This window comes from Myotis myotis, unplaced genomic scaffold (assembly GCF_014108235.1).
Source record: "Myotis myotis isolate mMyoMyo1 unplaced genomic scaffold, mMyoMyo1.p scaffold_m19_p_4, whole genome shotgun sequence".
Classification (NCBI taxonomy): Eukaryota; Metazoa; Chordata; class Mammalia; order Chiroptera; family Vespertilionidae; genus Myotis; species Myotis myotis.
This window is the reverse complement of record NW_023416346.1, coordinates 121580003-121598552: the sequence shown is the minus strand read 5'-3', so window position 1 is coordinate 121598552 and position 18550 is coordinate 121580003. Positions and strand designations below refer to the sequence as shown.

Sequence of the window (18550 nt, the reverse complement as noted above, 5' to 3'; positions counted from 1 at the left end):
ATTGAGTTGGCTATTTAATGGAGAAGGAGAGTTTCTGGTCCAGCCTTATTTCTCCTTTTTGGATCTGAAAACATCTCCAGACTTTTTTTAAAAAAAAACTATTGAAAAATATAGGGTTTATTGGGTAAAATGTGCTCCATATTATGCATCTACATAATTGTTATAATGTAAATATAATTTTTTTCCAATAGCAAAAAAATATGTTCCCAAATATTTATAGTTTTCACTGTGATAAAATTAGGGATGATTTTTAAAAATATATTTTTCTTGATTTCAGAGAGAAAGGGAGAGGGAGAGAGAGATAGAAACATCATGAGGATCATGGATCAGCTGCCTCCTGCAAGTCCCCCACTGGGGATCAAGCCCACAACCCGGGTATGTGCCCTTGACGGGAATCAAACCTGGGACCTTTTAGTTCGCAGGCCAATGCTTCTATCCACTGAGCCAAACCGGCTAGAGCAGGGATGATTTTTTAATTGAAATTTATATTGAGATAATTATAGATTTACATGTAGCTATAAGAAATAATACATGCCCAGGTGGTGTGGCTCAGTAGTTGAGTGTCGACCTATGAACCTGGAGGTCATAATTCGATTCCTGGTCAGGACACATGACCGGGTTTTGGGTTGTCCCCAGTGGGGGGCATGCAGGAGGCAGCCAATCGTTGATTCTCTCTCATCATTGATGTTTCTCTCTCTACCTCTTCCTTCCTCTCTGAAATCAGTAAGAATATTTTTTAAAATAAAAAATTTAAATTAAATTAATGTTCTCGCAAACTGGCAAGTAACTTCTTCAAGCATAAGGAACAACAATTTTTTATTTTGTTACCAATAAACATTTCACAAACTTCAACTGGGAATGTAGAGGTACTAATAAGCAGAACACAGAAAACATAAAGAAATAAGATATTAAAGCCTAAAATATCATTTATAATCCCATCCATTCTATCTTTTACATAGTAGATATTCGATACAACTGAACTTAAAATAAAGTTTGTAATATGTGCTTGCAAAATGTGTAATGCTGTAGTAGTAAAGTACAATTTCCAAATATGAGACTTCATCAAAATTTTTAAAAGCCTTTAAAAATATGATATGCACAAGCTTGCCCTGAGGGAAAGTAACGTGAAATATAGATTACAAAATCTTCACATATTTTCCACAATAGCATTTTAAAACCCTAAAACAGCCAACAGTTATGGAAAAAACTGAATGAACCAATTGCTAAAAATTCAGTGCACTCATAACTACCTGATAGAATATTTGGAAGCACCTTTTCTCTCGCCTTCTTAGATCATAATATGAAATGTATGAATTATATAGGCCTTAAGCCTCAGAAACTTAAGAAAACTTCAAGTTATAAGTCAAAATATCACCAGGAAACAAATCTGGTATAAAATTTGCTACCATAAGGCCACTGTTTAAAGTTCTTTCATGTACAGACACTATACAATTCAGATACTTTTGTTTTTTATTACATAAGCAAAACTTTCAACATGTAAACATTTGAATATAACTCAGTTAAGTTCCCTATGAAACCATGCTCAGAGAAAAATTCAACAAATAATGCCCTTTTGAGACTTTTTGCAAAAGAAACTGTAGTTAATACAGCTTTTCAATTAAATACTTGACTTTAAAAGCAAGTAAGTGTACAAAAATCGCAGCATTCCACTACAAAAAATAGTTCTTTTGTCAAGAAAGTTACAGTATTAGTGCTTTATTGTCAATTATAACAACTAACAGAGATGCTCTCAAATGTCCTGTAGTGTTGATTCCATTTGCAACAATTTGCCATTAAACTGCTGTGCCAATGTTTGCATATTCCTATTGAAAGAAAACAAAATATAGACTTCAAAAGAAGCATCAGGTATAACATCTGAGCTAGAGTTTTGTTCACATTGCCATTTATAAAATAGTTTAATTTATATAGTACTACTTGCATCCTAGGTCCCCACAAAGGTATGTAGATACTGGAACCCCAAACACGCAAAGTAACAACAGTACACATCAAAGTGGGTATCAAATGATGTCAGTAGGACAAAGAAAATACATGGCACTCAACCCACTGCTACTAGTAAGTTGATGGGAATGGTATTCTGCCATTGGGTGAGTTTCATTGGGGACATCCCTGGCAAAAAAAATAAAATAAAATAAATAGCGGCTCTTAAACTTTATTCCTTTAAGTACTGAGCCTGATTTGACACATGCAAAACTTCAAACTGGTATTTTATCTTTGTCATCATATGGTATCTAATTCTAAAATAATATGAACTCTTCTAGCTTGGCTGATATCAGTACAGGAAGCTATTGGGGGGAAGCTTTCTTGCTTTTCGATGGTTACTGACAATATAAATATATGTAAGTCTTCAAAAAACACAGAAAAAGAAATCCACAAGGACAGTAAGACTATGATTAAAGGGTAATGACCATAGATTCTACACTGTGATGCTATGTAAAATGTTAAATTACCAACCATGAACTGGACATAAGACCATGCAACTAATAAAAGAGCAAAAATGGCAGAATGGCATGTTTTTATGGGCCATTAAAAATATTAATACATATATGCTTACCTTTTACTAGGATCTTACAATATTAAAACTGAAAGAAATTTAAAAGTTGGTTTATTTTTTGGCATTTATATTAGTATGCAAATGTTTAATTGCAAACAAAAACAGTACTGATAGAAAACTCTTATTCTTCTATTTTTGTTAATGAAATATTCAAGATACATGCATATATACTTGTCAACATTATTCCTTTAAATAGAGGTAGATTTCATTGTATCCTATATCTTTATTCAAATATAATATACAAAATTATAATATATAAAAACTTTAAAAGAAAACTATAATAATTCTCAAAATTTTTTCAACTGAAACACCTTGTTTATAAAATGTACAATTAGCCGTGGCTAGTGCCAGTGTGCTGCTCAGTGGTTAGTGTCAACCCACGCATCAAAGGGTCACAGGTTTGATTCCAGGTCAAGGGAATGTACCTGGGTTGCAGGTTCAATCGCCTGCCCCAGTCGAGGTATGTACGGGAGGCAAACAATCAATGTGTCTCACATCGAAGTTTCTCTCTCTCTTCCTCTTCTTCCCCCTCCCTCCCACTCTCTCTAAAAAAAAAAGTGGAAAAAATATCCTCAGTGAGGATTAACAAAGAAGAATGTACATCCAGGGAGGTTAGGGGGGCAGAAGGGGGGGAGTGGGTAAGAGATCAACTGAAGGACTTATATGCATGCATATAAGCATAACCAATGGACATAAGACACTGGGGGGTAGGGGAGGCCAGGGGATTGTCAAGGGTGGGGGGAAAAAGGAGACATATGTAATACCCTTTGTAATACTGTAAGCAATAAAAAAAAAAGAAGAAGAAGAATGTACAATTATTCTGAATCATGTTCACCTTTGACACAGCTTCTTCTATACCACCTTTTGGATTAATCCCTCCATTCTTCCAATTTTTTGAAAACTTAACTAAGCAGAATGCTGAACTAGCTAAACAAGCATCACCCTCGGCTAGATTTTTATAACTTGACACTTATGTCATTGAAAATGTCCCCTTGTTGGTCTTCCTGTATCTCAAATCCTCCCTAGAACCCTGCCTACCCACTGCTTACTAAGCCATCATCAAGTACCACTTTCTCCTTAGTGGAGGAAGATGTCCTATTACTACCAAATCGCATCCTATTTTACCCAGTTTTTGAGGTCCTCTATAGTTTGTACACCCCTCTCTCTACCCAACTCTACATTCTACTGCCAAACATGGATCTTTGGCCATAGTTCCTTCTATGTCCTGCTCCTCTCCATGACTCAGTTCATCATCTACCTCATCTGTGAAAAGAGTAGAAATCAAAGTACTTAGCATACTCACCATTCCTAACATGTCGACCTTTTCCTCCTCTCTTTAGGCATTTACCACCTGTGAAATTCACGTCTTCAAAAGTATGGTTGTACAGCAAACAGTTAATATAGTATACCTAACTGCTATCCTTTGAAAGGCCTGCTTACAAGGTTGGCCATTGGCTGGCATCTGGAAACTTAGATTTCGGGAAGGTTCCCACCATTGATGAGTGTCTAAACTATGCAAATAATAAAGTCTATGCTGAACACCTGATTTCCTTTTGAGAGTCTGGAATTCGAGTATGTCTGGCAGGGGTGCCTACGTGACCAGCTCCCAATAAGCCCAATGAACACTGAGTCTCTGCCAAGCTTCCTTGGCTAGCAACATTTCACATGTGGTTTCACAGCTCATTGCTAGGGGAATTAAGCAAGTTCTGTGTGACTCTACTGGGAGCAGACTCTTGAAACTTACATCTGGTGTCCCCTGGACTTTGCCCAGGTACCAATTTCCTTTGCTGACTGTGCTGTGCAGCCTTCAACAGTAACACATCATAGTCACGAGTGTCACTAAATGCTGAGTCCTCGGCGTCCTCCCAAGGGTGAACCTGGGGGTGGTCTTGGGGTCCTCTGACACAATGGCTGCTGTTCACTAATTTTTTAGAGTTATGGATGGATGTGCTTATATGAGTGTTATGTATGTATGTGTTGTGTGTGTGCATGTATGATTAGATTTGATTCATTCAACAAGCATTTTCCAAAGATAAGACTACATGAAATGCAATAGGGGAATATATGAAAACTAATGAGGTGCCCACTATCCTTAAGGAGTTGACCATCTATATGGAGAAATGGGAAGGTAAAGAGCAACAGTTAGAGCCCTGCCGGCATTGGCTCAGTGGTTGAGCACCGACTTATGAACCAGGAGGCCACAGTTCAATTCCCGGTCAGGGCACATGCCTGGGTTGCTGGCTCAATCCCTAGTGGGGGGCATGCAGGAGGCAGCTGATCAATGATTCTCTCTCATCATTGATGTTTCTGTCTCTCTCTCCCTCTCCTTTCCTCTCTAAAATAAAAAATATTTTTAATAAGAGCAACAGTTAGAGATCAAATGCAAGGACAGCTAAAGAGGGGAGGGGGTTTGGTAAGGCTTTACAGTGGATCTTAAAAGGAAATCAGGATTTAAATAAAAAAGGTGGGAGCTGGAAGTTATATCTAGCCAAGAGAAAACAGCAGGCACAAAGATACAAATATGTGAAAACATATGCTCCAAAAAGCAGAGGGCCCATGGAGAAATGTGGTTAGAAAGGTAGCTTAAGGTAGGACCTGGCTAACAAGTCTAGTCTCTTTTTTCATAGGAACAAAACCTTTGGAAGGTGCTTGCACAAGAATGATACAATTCAACCTGTGTCTTGGGACAACTGTGCTAGTAGTGAAGGAACAGAATAAGCAAATCATGAGGCAAGGAAATAAGTTAGACGTTTCGAAGAGTCCAAGAACAGACCGGGAATACATAAGAATATAGCATACAGTAAAGGTGGCATTTTCAATCAGTGGGGAAAGGACAAATTATTCAATAGTGTTACAAAAACTGACTACTCACAGGGAAAAAAATGAGATCCTGACCTCACATCCTATCATAAAAATAAATTCTAAATGGAATAAATATTTCTATGTTTAAATTTTATGACCATAAACATAACCATTAAAGTTATTTTAAAAAACCATAAGGAATTTTTATAAGCATAAGCATGACACTTGACAGATTCATCAACATTTACAAGTTCTGTAACATAAAAGCCATCACAAACAGCTGACAAACATCAAATAAATACCACCAAATGTATGACAGATGAATACCTCAGTAAATCAAAAGCTCCTACAAATCAACCCCTTGACAGAAATGCCAGGGAAGCATAGAAATAAGGAAATTGAGGGAAGAAATACAAATGGCCAATAGGTACATAAAAATATAGTCACATCATTAATAATCAAAGAAAGGCAAATGAGAGCTGTTTTCTGCTATCAAATAAAGACTGATGATGTGGAGTGCTGGCGAGAGGGTGTAGGTAAAAAGGCCTCTTCATATACCTCTGCTGAGAGCAGAAATGAGGGCAGTATGGCAAGGTACCAAAGCACCAATATCCCCCCATGGTATTAACCGAAAATAATGAAAACCTATGTAAGCTATCCAGAAGTCATCAACAGAGTCTTGGTTAAGGAAATCAGCAATCATCGAAAGGGGCTATACATATCCTTAGGGGTACATAAAGACTTTGCAAGGAGTATGCGGGTACAACTAGTTTGGAGGGAATTAATCCCCAGATCTTCAAATTCCCAATGCTTGCTTTCCAGAATTAACCTGCCTGAACATCTCATTAAGTCTGATGTCCTACCTCCCACTTTGCACAAGAAAAATATGCCTTCTCATCCCAAATCTGATTACTTTGCATTACCTGGGGACCCCCCACCAAAAAAACGGGCAATTAGAAATAGTGGTGATAGTGTGGAAAAAAAGAACCCACCCTAGCAGCTAGTAATAAATACCATGCGATGGTTTCCGATTCTTTGCTTTTGTTTAATAAAACAGAAAGAGGAAAAACTGAGCTATCAGTGAAAAACACTCAAAATACTTTTTGATGATAGATCACTAAATGATTTTTTCTGACCTATAATTCAAAGTGAGTCCAAAGAACCGAGTGGTATTGCTATAATAAAAGTCCTTTCATTCCCATCTATACATTCAAATAAATAAGGTTTCTTAGGACTTATATCTATAAAAAGAAAAAATAGAATTAGAATGGATACTTGAAAACTGTATTATTCTAGTAGCAATAAGTATTATTCATCTATGAACACATAAACTAATTAAAAAGAGAAATACATTTCTAATAAAATGTCTGTGTCTAATCAATACTTAATAAAATCTGCAATACGTTTATGCTATTTCGATCAACAGTAATGTTAACTCAATCCAGAAGAAATATTTAACACCTAATAGTCACAGAAATCAATTATTAACATTTTATGTCAAACTTGATTTGGTTATCAGTAAAAGACTTTAAAAAAAAAAGTCGATGGGGAAAATAAAATAAAATCCAAATTCAAGGCAAAAAAGGAATGTTGTAAAAATTGTCACTGTTAAAAGAGCATGTTTGTACATCTTTTTAAATGGATGATGCTAGTGATCAAATTCCTGTGGTAGGCAGGTTCCACTGAAGAGATGATGTAACAGTTTTATTTAAGACTCAGTATCTATAATAATAAAAGTGTAATATGCTAATTAGACCAGACAGCCAAACAACCTTCCAGACAAAGCCAGGGCTGCGAGGGCCAAGGCAAGCCACTGCGGCTGCGAGGGCCAAGCCCCTTGCACATTTTTTGTGCATTGGGCCTCTAGTTTAAAATATGCCAGACAGTATATCCTTTATAACAATTTAAACTTATAATAAAAAATTAGATACCAAACTAAACATGTGCAACAAGGTTAATAATTTTTCAAAATTTTGGGGTATGTAAGCAAAAGTTTGAAAAGCACTGAAATAAGTAATACATCCATAGAGAGGAATAATATACAGCCGTTAAAAGGAATGAGTGGAATTACAGAATAAATGAGTCATAGAAATAAGAAGACTTGGAATGGTTGAAGTTGGGAGAAGGAATAGAGGATGAATGAGCCAAGTTTCTGCTATGGCTGATAGCTGCAGAAGCTATGGACCATGAGGGAAAACCAATGGTCTGGGGAGGAGAGCCAATTTGATTTTACTTTTAACAGCATTTACTGTGATGTAATTCATATACTATATAGTTCAACCATTTAAAGTGTGCAATTCAAGTTTTTCTAGTGTATTCAGAGCTGTGCAACCATCAATCACCGTAATCAGTTTTAGAATATTTCTCACCCCCCCCAAAAAACCATGCTGTATCATTTAATAGTCACACACACACACCATTTCTCCTTAACACCTCCCTGTCCCTAGCAATCACTAAGCTACCTTCTGTCTCTATGGCTTGGTTTATCAGAACATTTCCTATAGATGGAATCATACAGTGTGGTCATTTGTGACTGGTTTCTGTCACTTAGCACCATGTTTTTAAGGGTCACCCATGCTGTAGCATGTGTCAGTACAAGTTTGATTTTGAACATGCTGAATTTGAGGCATTTTCAGGACATCCAAGTGAGGGTATCTGGAAGGCAGCTGGAAATCTGGGGCTCTGGAGAGTAGTTAGGGCTGAAGACATCACCAGAGGTGATGGCTAAAACCTTGGGAAAGATGAGGGCAATCAAGGCAAGTATAAACAAGGAATAAACGAAGAGAATAAAGAATATAACACTAGGGCCTGGCCGGCGTGGCTCAGTAGTTGAGCACTGGCCTATGAACCAGGAGGTCATGGTTTGATTTCCAGACAGGATACATGCCCAGGCTGCGGGCTCGATTCCCAGTAGGCATGCATGCAAGAGGCAGCCAATCAATGATTCTCTCTCCTCACTGATGTTCTAACTCTATCTCCCTCTCACTTCTTCTCTGAAATCAATAAAAATATATTTTTAAAAAGAATATAACACTAGGGAATGCATGCATTTTTTTTAAGAATGCATGGAAGAAACAAATCACTAAATAAGTAAGGCAGAGAAGTAGATAGTGAAACTGGAGGCTCAAGATCATAAATGTTTGAAGGAGATGATGTTCCTATGCAACACTTTTGCATCCTGGTACACTTCAGTTTGAGGGACAGAGCAGGTATATAACTGATTTTTGTTCATTTGTCTGATCTTGGTTCCTGTTCTAATCTTTGTACTCCATGACTTTCAAGGTTTTTATTCAACTCAAAAAGCCTTAAGTCCCAGTCTGTAACTTCCTTCCTGCAGCATCTTTATGCTCTCTCCTTTCTCCCCTTCCCAGCCACAGACAGAGCTCTGATAGGTACCCAGCTGACAGGCCCCGGAGGACTGACTGCTGGAGAATCTCTGATGCTAAGGACTTCCAGGTCTTCCTAACCAAATGCACAACTGCCGAGTGTTCAGAGGCACTGTTCCCAGAGGTGGCCTCATAAATTCGTGCTAAGTCCTTTGTTCTATTCTGGTACATAGTCTGACTCTCAAGAGTTTCTGCAAACTTTTTGTGATGAGAAGAGAATATAAAAGAGGGGCACTTGTGAATGATAGTGGATAAAAGATTAGCCTTGCCCAGCCAGCCGGTGTGCTCAGTGGTTGAGTGTCAACCTATGAACCAGGAGGTCAAGGTTCAATTCCTGGTCAGGGCTCAATCCCCAGTGTGGGGCATGCAGGAGGCAAGCAGTCAATGATTCTCTCTCATCATTGATGTTTCTATCTCTCTCCCCCTCTCCCTTCCTCTCTGAAATCAATAAAAGTATATATATTTTTAAAAAGACCAGCCTTGGCCTAACCGGTTTGGCTCAGTGGATAGAGTGTCAGCCTTTGGACTCAAGGGTCCCAGGTTCAATTCCGGTCAAGGGCATGTACCTTGGTTGCAGGCACATACCCAATAGGGAGTGTGCAGGAGGCAGCTGATCAATGTTTCTCTCTCATCGATGTTTCTGATTCTCTCTATCCCTCTCCCTTCCTCTCTGTAAAAAAATCAATAATATATATATATTTTTTAAAAAGACCAGCCTTATTTCAGGTGGTAACAGACATTTCTCCAACCCCTTTATCTTTCAGCCTAAGCCCAGAATCCAATAGAAAAGAGGTGCAATAAAAGGGAATTTGGGTGCCAGGAAGGGATTGATATGACAAGTGCATGATGAATGACGAGAAAGAATTTCAGTTCTGTACTTTCCTAATACTGCTTGGGAATCTTACTACTTTGTAGGCAGCTGGGGAACCAAGGTGGTTTTAGGGAAGCCACAATTGTTCTGGTTAGTGGGACAAGAGGACATAGGAGACAGGAAGCACGTCTGATGCACAGTAACCAGACCGCACTACAGTTGAGCGTCACAAGACTGCCACGCCATGAATGATCAGCCCAGCAATCTCAATACTGTGATGGAGTGAGAAGCCCAGACAAGATCAATCGAAACCTTCCTGGTGGACTTTGAGGCATGGGAGAAGAAGTCTAGAGTACCTAGATTAATGAATTGATGACACATCCTTAATTAATCTAGCTGGTGGTCTAGCAATGAAAAGAATGAAGCTCCTATTAGGGCAAAAAAGACAAAGCAGTGAACAATTGCTGCTCAGACTACGGTTTCTCTCCAGGACAGTAGCTTCAAAGTTCCCTCTAATGCTGGACTTGGGATGAAAAGTGATGTAAATGGTACCTCACACCCCGTAACCCATTTGAGCAAAAGTGCCCCTAATCTAAGAGAAAGGGGAAGCAAGCAACATTAGAAGAAACCAAAGACTCCAGGCCTCTACCTCTTTTCTTTAGGGCATGAAAGTTGAGGTAAAATGGAATAATAGGTCTAAATCATCAGTTTATACACGTAGAATGGGGTTTCAGCACAATACTACTGGGACAGCTCTAAGGCCAAGTAAGCCTTAAGTACCTTGGTTCCCACTAACCAGAACGAAAATATATTTTAAAAAAACGCACACACACCTCTAACACCCAATAAGCCTTAAGATCTTGGCAGAAACAGAGCTGCTGCAATGCCTCATTACTTTTCCTAAAGGTCAAGAGAGTGTGGAGTCCTGATATTAAGTAGGGTGCTAATAGTAGGAAGCCTGACTTCATGCCATACTTGTAGAGTTATGCCTTGTTCAAACACAATCTATAAAAGCCTGGCTGTGGCTTGTTTGCAGGCACTGACAATAGGCAGACTGAACAAACCCATGTCAAAGTAGCTACGGTACAAAGATATATGAAGTAGCATCCAGAGGGTTGTGTCTAAGAAAAACAATAGAAGACACTGATTTTTTTTTTTTAAATTCAGTGTATTGGGACCACCTCTAACATACTCAAAAGGCAGTGAAAGGCAACAGGACAGGGCCAATGACCTGCACTGGCCATTAACCATAACTGCTACATTTTAGATAACACAAAAAGCCAGGCCAGTGTGGCTCAGTGACAGAGCATCAACCTATGAATCAGGTGGTCACAGTTCGATTCCCAGTTAGGGCACATGCCCGGACTGCAGGCTCGATCCCCAGCAGGGGGCGTTCAGGAGGCAGCCTATCAATGTTCTCTTTCATTGATGTTTCTATCTCTCTATCCCTCTCGCTTCCTCTCTCTCTAAAATAAATAAAAATATATTTAAAAAACACACACCATTTTTTAAAAAGCTTAAGCCCTAAAGATTAGAGACCTATATCAGGCTGTGGCTCCTTCTAGAACACACTCATCAGGTCCTAAGATGAAGGCTTGACGTCTGGTTTCTATTTGCTGCTAAGCGAGGTCAACGTGGTCTGGAAGAACTGGGTGGTCAGTAGGAACAGGGCAAGGTGAGGCAAAAACAAAAATGATGAAATGGAGCAATCCAATGAGTGTATAGAAAGAACTGGCTGAGGCAAGCAGTCAAGTAATCACCCAAATCACGGCAAGAATAGAGGTAAAAATGGAATTGAATGAAGCTAACACTCAAAGTTCAGCAAAGAACTAACAGAAGAGAAACACATAACATGTACCTGAAACTCAACCATAAAGTTAAGGGAAAGGCTTGCTTCAGCCTTCCTCCTCAAGTGGAAATCAATGGCTAGCTTCCCTGAGACCATGCAAGCTGCCACCTGTGATTGGGGATAAATATGTAGAAAGATCTGCTGCAAAGAAATCTGCCACATAAGTCAGGAAGAGAAGCCAGCACCTCAGTCCAACAGCAGGGAGGGGTATAAGAGGGGAAAATTATAGCAATTTCACTCCATTTTTAAAGGAGAGATGGCTTTCATAACACCTAGGATGGCATACACAGTGAAATTAGAAACCTCTTCTAAGGTGCTCAATTAAAATTAGGAGGTGAGAGAAGTTCAGAAGATATATCTAATTTCAAAACTGAAAAAAATCAGCTGTAAACTCTATTCTATTGATCCATGTTTTAAAAAACAAGTTTTACTAAAACCACTAAGCAAGCTCAGTGTAAAGGCTTCACAGGTATGAATATTTAAGGAAACATTTATGGTTAACAAATTTATAAAACCACAGTTGGACTATTTGATAGCAACACTAAATATACAGACATTTCTCAGAAGAAAATATTCGTCCATAATTATTAATAAAGATTAATAAAAATATTGACAAAATAACCTCCCTTAACTGATATAATTCTATTATTCTCATTTAAAATATAATATGTAGAATGTAATTTTATATCATATTGATGCTGTATTTTCAAATACCAATATGGCAAATTTAAATAAAATCTATCTAAAACTAAAAGAGTATGAAATTCAAATGATCAAGTAAAGAAACTTTTCTAAAAATATACTTTATTTTAGAGAGGAAGGGAAAGGGGGAGAGAGAGATATAAACATCAATAATGAGAGAGAATCATTGATAGGCTGTCTTCTGCATGCCCCACACTAGGGAACGAGCCTACAACCCAGGCGTGTGCCCCAACCAGGAATCGAACCGTGACCTCCTAGTTCAGTGATGGCGAACCTATGACACGCGTGTCAGAGGTGACATGCAAACTCATTTTTTTGGTTGATTTCTCTTTGTTAAGTGGCATTTAAATATATAAAACAAATATCAAAAATATAAGTCTGTGTTTTACTATGGTTGCAAATATCAAAAAATTTCTATATGTGACACGGCACCAGAGTTAAGTTAGGGTTTTTCAAAATGCTGACACGCCGAGCTCAAAAGGTTCGCCATCACTGTACCTAGTTCTTAGGTTGACACTCAACCACTGAGCCATGCCAGCAGAGCAAGAAACTTTTTATTAACATGAAGAGTTAGCATAAAGTAGTGATGCTTACACAGCATTCTGAATGTAATTAATACCACTGAATTGTATACCTAAAAATGGTTAAAATGGCAAATTTTTTTATATATTTTATCAAAATAAAGCATATATGAGTAGGGAAAAAAGAAGAGTTAGCATATTTTGCAATTATGTACCCTTTTTCTACAGTCAGTTCAATATTTTTTGGTACTTAGATAATTCATATTTTATAAGGCTAAAATATATCAGTTAAAAGTCTACCTGAATTTCCATTTCAAAAATGAATCATAGAGGAGATATTCTAAGGTAAAAAGTTTCAACAGCTGTTATTTTCAAAATATTTGAGGTATAACAGCTAAAAGCATTTTCAGATTAAACAGTCTCACAGCTCTATTACCACTGCTCCTTGAAGTTTTTCTGCAACTATTATACAATAAGAGTATTTTTGAAATCTAGGTTGTTTCCCAAGTCAAATTAAATTAAAAACCCAATTTATCTATTAATCAGAGATAATTTATGAGTTCCAAAGTCACTCAGTATTTTTAATGAATCATAATCCAACTAACCTTTTTTTTCCTCAGCAATCTTTCTCTGTATTTTTTAGTGAAAAATCCCTTTGAACCAGCATACCGTAAACGCTGATATTTAGCCTGAATGTTCAAGCTCTTCTTTACTAGGCCTGATTTACCATACCGCTGCAGCCTGCCACCTCTAAACTTGGCCTGTAAAGGAAAAAAATAATTAAATCTTAAAACTACAGCTTCCAAATCTACTTTATTAGCATAAGAAATGGAAAAATGTCTGGTATTTAGAGCTGCCCTTGATTCTAGGCACTACAAATATTAAAAGGGAAGAGGTTAATGATGGAAATAAAGTACATTTTCCTCAAACTAGTTTCCTAGCTTATTTTTTTAAAACTTTTTGCATTGATTTTAAAGAGAGGAAGGGAGGGGAGGGAGAGAGACAGAGAGAGAGAGAGAGAGAGAGAGAGAGAGAGAGAGAGAGAGAGAGAGAGACATTGATCAGTTGCCTCCCACACATGTCCGGACCAGGGATGGAAACTGCAACCTGGATATGTGCCCTGACTGGGAATCAAACCCGTCGCCTCTTGGTATACAGGATGATGCTCCAAACAACTGAGCCACACTGGCCAAGGGTTATATAAAAATTTAAAAATTCACATAAAACCATTTTTTAAAATCATTAAGTTAAATAATTTTGAAATTGACCACGCTAAGAAAAATACAACTTCCAAAACCTCTAATGAGCTGAAATGTTCCTTCTTATTCATAGTGAAATATATCAAATCACAAATTGAGGGAAGGCATTAAGTATCAATGTCTATTTAAGAATAAAAACACTCTCTTAACTTTATTCTTGTCAGTACCTTCAAGCCAATATTTCTTTTTTAATCCTCACCCGAGGATATGTTTTTATTGAATTGAGAGAGAAACATTGATGTGAGAGAGAACCATCCAGTAGCTGCCTCCCCACCACACCCTGACTGAGAATCAAACCTGCAAATAGATATGTGCCCTGACCAGGAATCAAACCTGTAATCTTTTTGGTGCTCGGGACAATGCTCCAATCAACTGAGCCACCTAGCCAGGGAAAACTAATCTTTCTTTAACATAAAAATTCCCTTAGCAAGTATTTTCAAGTTAAGAATTATACTTAAAAAGACTGCCCAAAATTACAATAGATGTAAAATGACAATGGATTGTTGTGTTTCCCATGTGGAAAATGTACAAATGGTATATAATAATGGAGTAATTATAAAAACTAAGTATATTTTTCTTTCCACAATTATTTAACAATGGGTATGTCATGCATAAAGAAGTATATAAGTTTATAAAAAGTATTTAAACCACACCTATTTTCCAATTATTTTTTTTTAAACATATTTTATTGATTTTTTACAGAGAGGAAGGGAGAGAGATAGAGAGTTAGAAACATCGATGAGAGAGAAACACTGATCAGCCTCCTCCTGCACATCTCCTACTGGGGATGTGCCCGCAACCCAGGTACATGCCCTTGACCGGAATCGAACCCGGGACCCTTCAGTCCGCAAGCCGATGCTCTATCCACTGAGCCAAACCGGCTCTGGCTTCCAATTATTTTTTTAAGACTATAAAAAATTCAGGTAAAACAGAATTATGATGAGAGAGTAATTTTGTTAAAACTACTTACATACTATTTACAATGTCCACTGTTACATATCTCATAAGGTGATTACTAATTCTGGCTTTGAATTAGTCCAATTAATATAAAAAGTAAATTTTAATCAAATCCTTTTCTTAGGAAGGATTATTTCCTCCTCCTATTTTACTATAAAGGATTGTGGACTTCCAAATAATCATATAATGTTACACAGCTTCAAATGAATGGTCAAGAAAATTATTGCATATATTTTTTAAAAATTTATAATTAATGTTAATGAACTTTTCATTAAGGAGGAAGGATAACATGAAATAACTCATAACAACTGTAGAAAAAGACTACAATCAACTTTATCTGACCAATGAATAGAACATGTAGGAAGCACTTAAATCTGAAAGTCCATTGACAGAGTTTCTAAGCTATGCAGATATCACATTTTCAGTTAATGATTTTAAGACATTAAAAGATGGTATAAAACATGTTTATATATTCTATGGCCATAGCTATTTTTGAAAACCTAATGTCACACATGTGTTTAGGTGCGTGAACTATTAACTAAAATGCTATCTACTCAATGCCTACTAATTGTGTTGCTCCCAGTGGAAAAAATCTTTTGACATCTAAAAATTTTGACTCTCAAGAAGCCAGGTATTAACAGATCACTCAGCTACCCTCCTACTCTATGGTTTGAGGATAGTTTATAATACCTTTCTGCTCATACTAACTTCCTACTGAGCTAACTACTCCGTCCAACCTGCTTGCTCCTTTCACACACAAAAACCTCAGATTCTTCTCCTTTTGGGGGGGGAGGGAAAACACTGTGGAATGAAAAATATGAATAAAGTACCTATCATAAGCAGGAAAATCAGTCCAGGTGGATTTAAAAAGCACTTCAACTTCTGAGAGCAAGAGAAATACACTACTTTGCACTACATTCGTATCCCTTACGTTTGGGGGATGAGGTTATTGGGATAATCAAACATGCTGGTTGATTAAAACTATCACTTACATCAGACATAGCTGTACACGAAGAATGTGATGGAGTATCTTTAACAAAGCTTCCTGGATCAGAAACTTTCTCTGATGGTCGATCCAGAAGGCCTTTGAGAGCTGCATGTCTATTTGTGGGCAGGGTTTATTATATCTGTAAATCCTGGAGAGGGTTCTATAGCTATGCACTTTTGTCTTAGAGATAAAGGGACAGACTTAGAAGAAGGGTTTGAGACCTGGCCTGCCTCCCCACTGAAAGCCATTCTGTGTATTTTTTATGTATTTGTATTTCCGTGTAATATTTGTAAAAATGTTCCACTGGCTACAAAAAAATTGAAAATCAAGTCCTGAGGAAAGAAGTCATCATTACATTGATTAAAGTTAACTCTAAGTGTCCAGAAAGAATATAGCTACTATAAACAGCTTTGAATTTAGCCATTACTTAAAGCATTATGTTCAAAGCATAAACCAAAAGCTAGAATTAAATGGAAAATAACACTCAATACCTTAAAAGATCTAAAGCCCCTTCTGTTTTGATGGTTGCTCTTAACTTCAAATGCCTTGTGAGTAATGTTCTCAATTCTCTGCATAGTGTAATCCTGTGTGGAAAAAGTATTAGCATGGGTTAATACATGTTAAAGTTTACTTTTAAAACTTCATTTTATCATTAAGCACCCATTTTAAATGTACAGGATTAAGAACACAAAACATGTAGCATGTAGCTTAACTATAGGAACATATATACATCTTCCTTCACATAAACCATGCTAGTTTGTGAAGGGCTAGTTTAATTCACAAACGTGAGAAGTGTAAAAAAATACTCCTGCATAACACAATGGGTAACTTTTACAAAATGGACTAAAAATGTAGGATTTATTCAAGCATGCAGAAGAGAAACCAACCCATTATTATCAGGAGTTGCTAGAATCCCTAATGTCTAAGAAAACAAATTCTCAACACTGTAGGAGGCAGGTTTTGCTGCTCAGATCAATTATTTGAGCAAATGCTCCTGCCATGACTAGGAAACTATCAGAAGTCAGAGAATTAAGACAGTAACTACAAAGAACCTGAACCTTTTGATGGGAACAGAAAAGATAGGGCCCATTCTGAAAGATGGCTTCTTTTTCCCCAAAATAATCCTATATAATAAAAGGGTAAATGCAAACTGACCGAATGGCAGGACTACCGGTTGCTGTGATGTGCACTCACCACCAGGAGCTGCCCCCTGGTGGTCAGTGCACTTCCACAGGGGGAGCGCCACTCAGTTGCTCAGCCACAAGCCAGGCTGACAGTGAGCGCAGCAGTGGGTGGGGGGAAGCAGGCCTAAGCCGTCAATTGGACATCCCCTGAGGGCTCCCAGACTGCTAAAGGGCACAGGCCAGGCTGAGGGGACCACCCCCCCCGGCCCCCGCCACCAGCGCATGAATGTTGTGTACTGGCCCTCTAATAGTCTTATAACCTTCTCTTTATTCCATTTGAGTCTATACTTCTCACAAATATTCCTTTCATACCTTTACCTCTCTCCTCAGTTAAAAAAAGTCACAGCCCAGCTGGCACAACTCAGTGGTTGAGCATTGACCTATGAACCAGGAGGTCACAGTTCCATTCCAGGTCAGGGCTTGGGTTGCCGGCTTGATCCCCAGTGTGGGGCATGCAGGAGGCAGCTGATCAATGATTCTCTCTCATCACTGATGTTTCTATCTCTCTCTTCCTCTCTGAAATTAGTTAAAAAACATTTTTTAAGTCACATAAAACACTTTTCATAGTAGTCATCTTGAATTTATACTAAGTCTATAAATTTGAATAAGTGCATAAAGATACATGCAATGAGATGAGACTTTCAGGGACCCTGGGAGGAAGGAAGTGAAAGGATATGAATTACTGTAGGCCAGTGGGAGGACTCTACCGGCAACTTCGGACCAGGGCCCTATGCCACCCCCTTCCTTTGAGTGTGCGCTTGCTTCTTCCAAATAGAGTACTGCAGCTGAGATTAGGTTACAAACACACTCTGGCGTCTATCTTTCTAGACATTACTTGCTTGCTCTTATGGAAGCCAGCTGCCATTTGTGAAATGCCCTATGAAAAGGCAAATCTTTAAAAACAAAAAGTAGATTAGAAGTTAGCATGCATAAGGGCTCTTATTGGGGTCACAAAAATGTTCTAAAACTGGATTATGGTAATGTTTACACATCTTGGTAAATTTACAAAAAATTATTAAATCATACACCTAAAACAGGTAAATTTCATGGTATGTAAGTTATACCTTAATAACACTGTTCTTAAGTAAAGAAAGCTAGTACTATAATAAGTACAATAAAATCCTGCTAAATCAAATAAGAGATGACCATTTCTTCTGTCATAATTATATGCCTCAACAGAATCTTAATGTTAAACAAAAGAATTATAACCCATACTTACTGAAACATTAATTATAGACATTATGAAAAATATTGGTGATCCCTGTACACATAGATATAGCTGAGGAGGATAGAATGTAGAAAAATGAAAAATTTAGAACTGCAATCTTACCATGTAAAGAGTCTGAATAAACTTTCTAGAATTTGACCTTGTAACACATTGATGGTTTGGAAAGCTATCATCATGAGATGAAAAACAGGAAAACTGATTATTCCTAATAAAATGAGAGACAGAAAATCAGAATCTTTTATTAGTTTACTTTTATCCAACAAATAAACATGAGAAATCAAATTATCCCCT

General features: G+C 37.6%; 1 protein-coding gene across 4 annotated transcripts in view; it reads right to left on the bottom strand.

Annotated features, from left to right (window-relative positions):
* Nucleotides 1-840: 840 nt before the first annotated feature.
* Nucleotides 841-18550, bottom strand: part of BCLAF3 (BCLAF1 and THRAP3 family member 3) — a 57085-nt gene continuing 39375 nt past the window's right edge. For 3 of the 4 annotated variants that reach the window (XM_036305468.1, XM_036305469.1, XM_036305471.1), the window contains exons 10-14: nucleotides 18362-18464; nucleotides 16339-16431; nucleotides 13249-13404; nucleotides 2573-2600; nucleotides 843-1823 (exon numbers count right to left, since the gene is read on the bottom strand). In XM_036305468.1, the coding sequence (XP_036161361.1) occupies nucleotides 2595-2600; nucleotides 13249-13404; nucleotides 16339-16431; nucleotides 18362-18464 (358 nt within the window). In that variant the 3' untranslated portion in view covers nucleotides 843-1823; nucleotides 2573-2594. Of the gene's footprint in view, nucleotides 1824-2572; nucleotides 2601-13248; nucleotides 13405-16338; nucleotides 16432-18361; nucleotides 18465-18550 lie in introns of all 4 variants that reach the window. The other variant, XM_036305472.1, reaches the window with a different exon arrangement.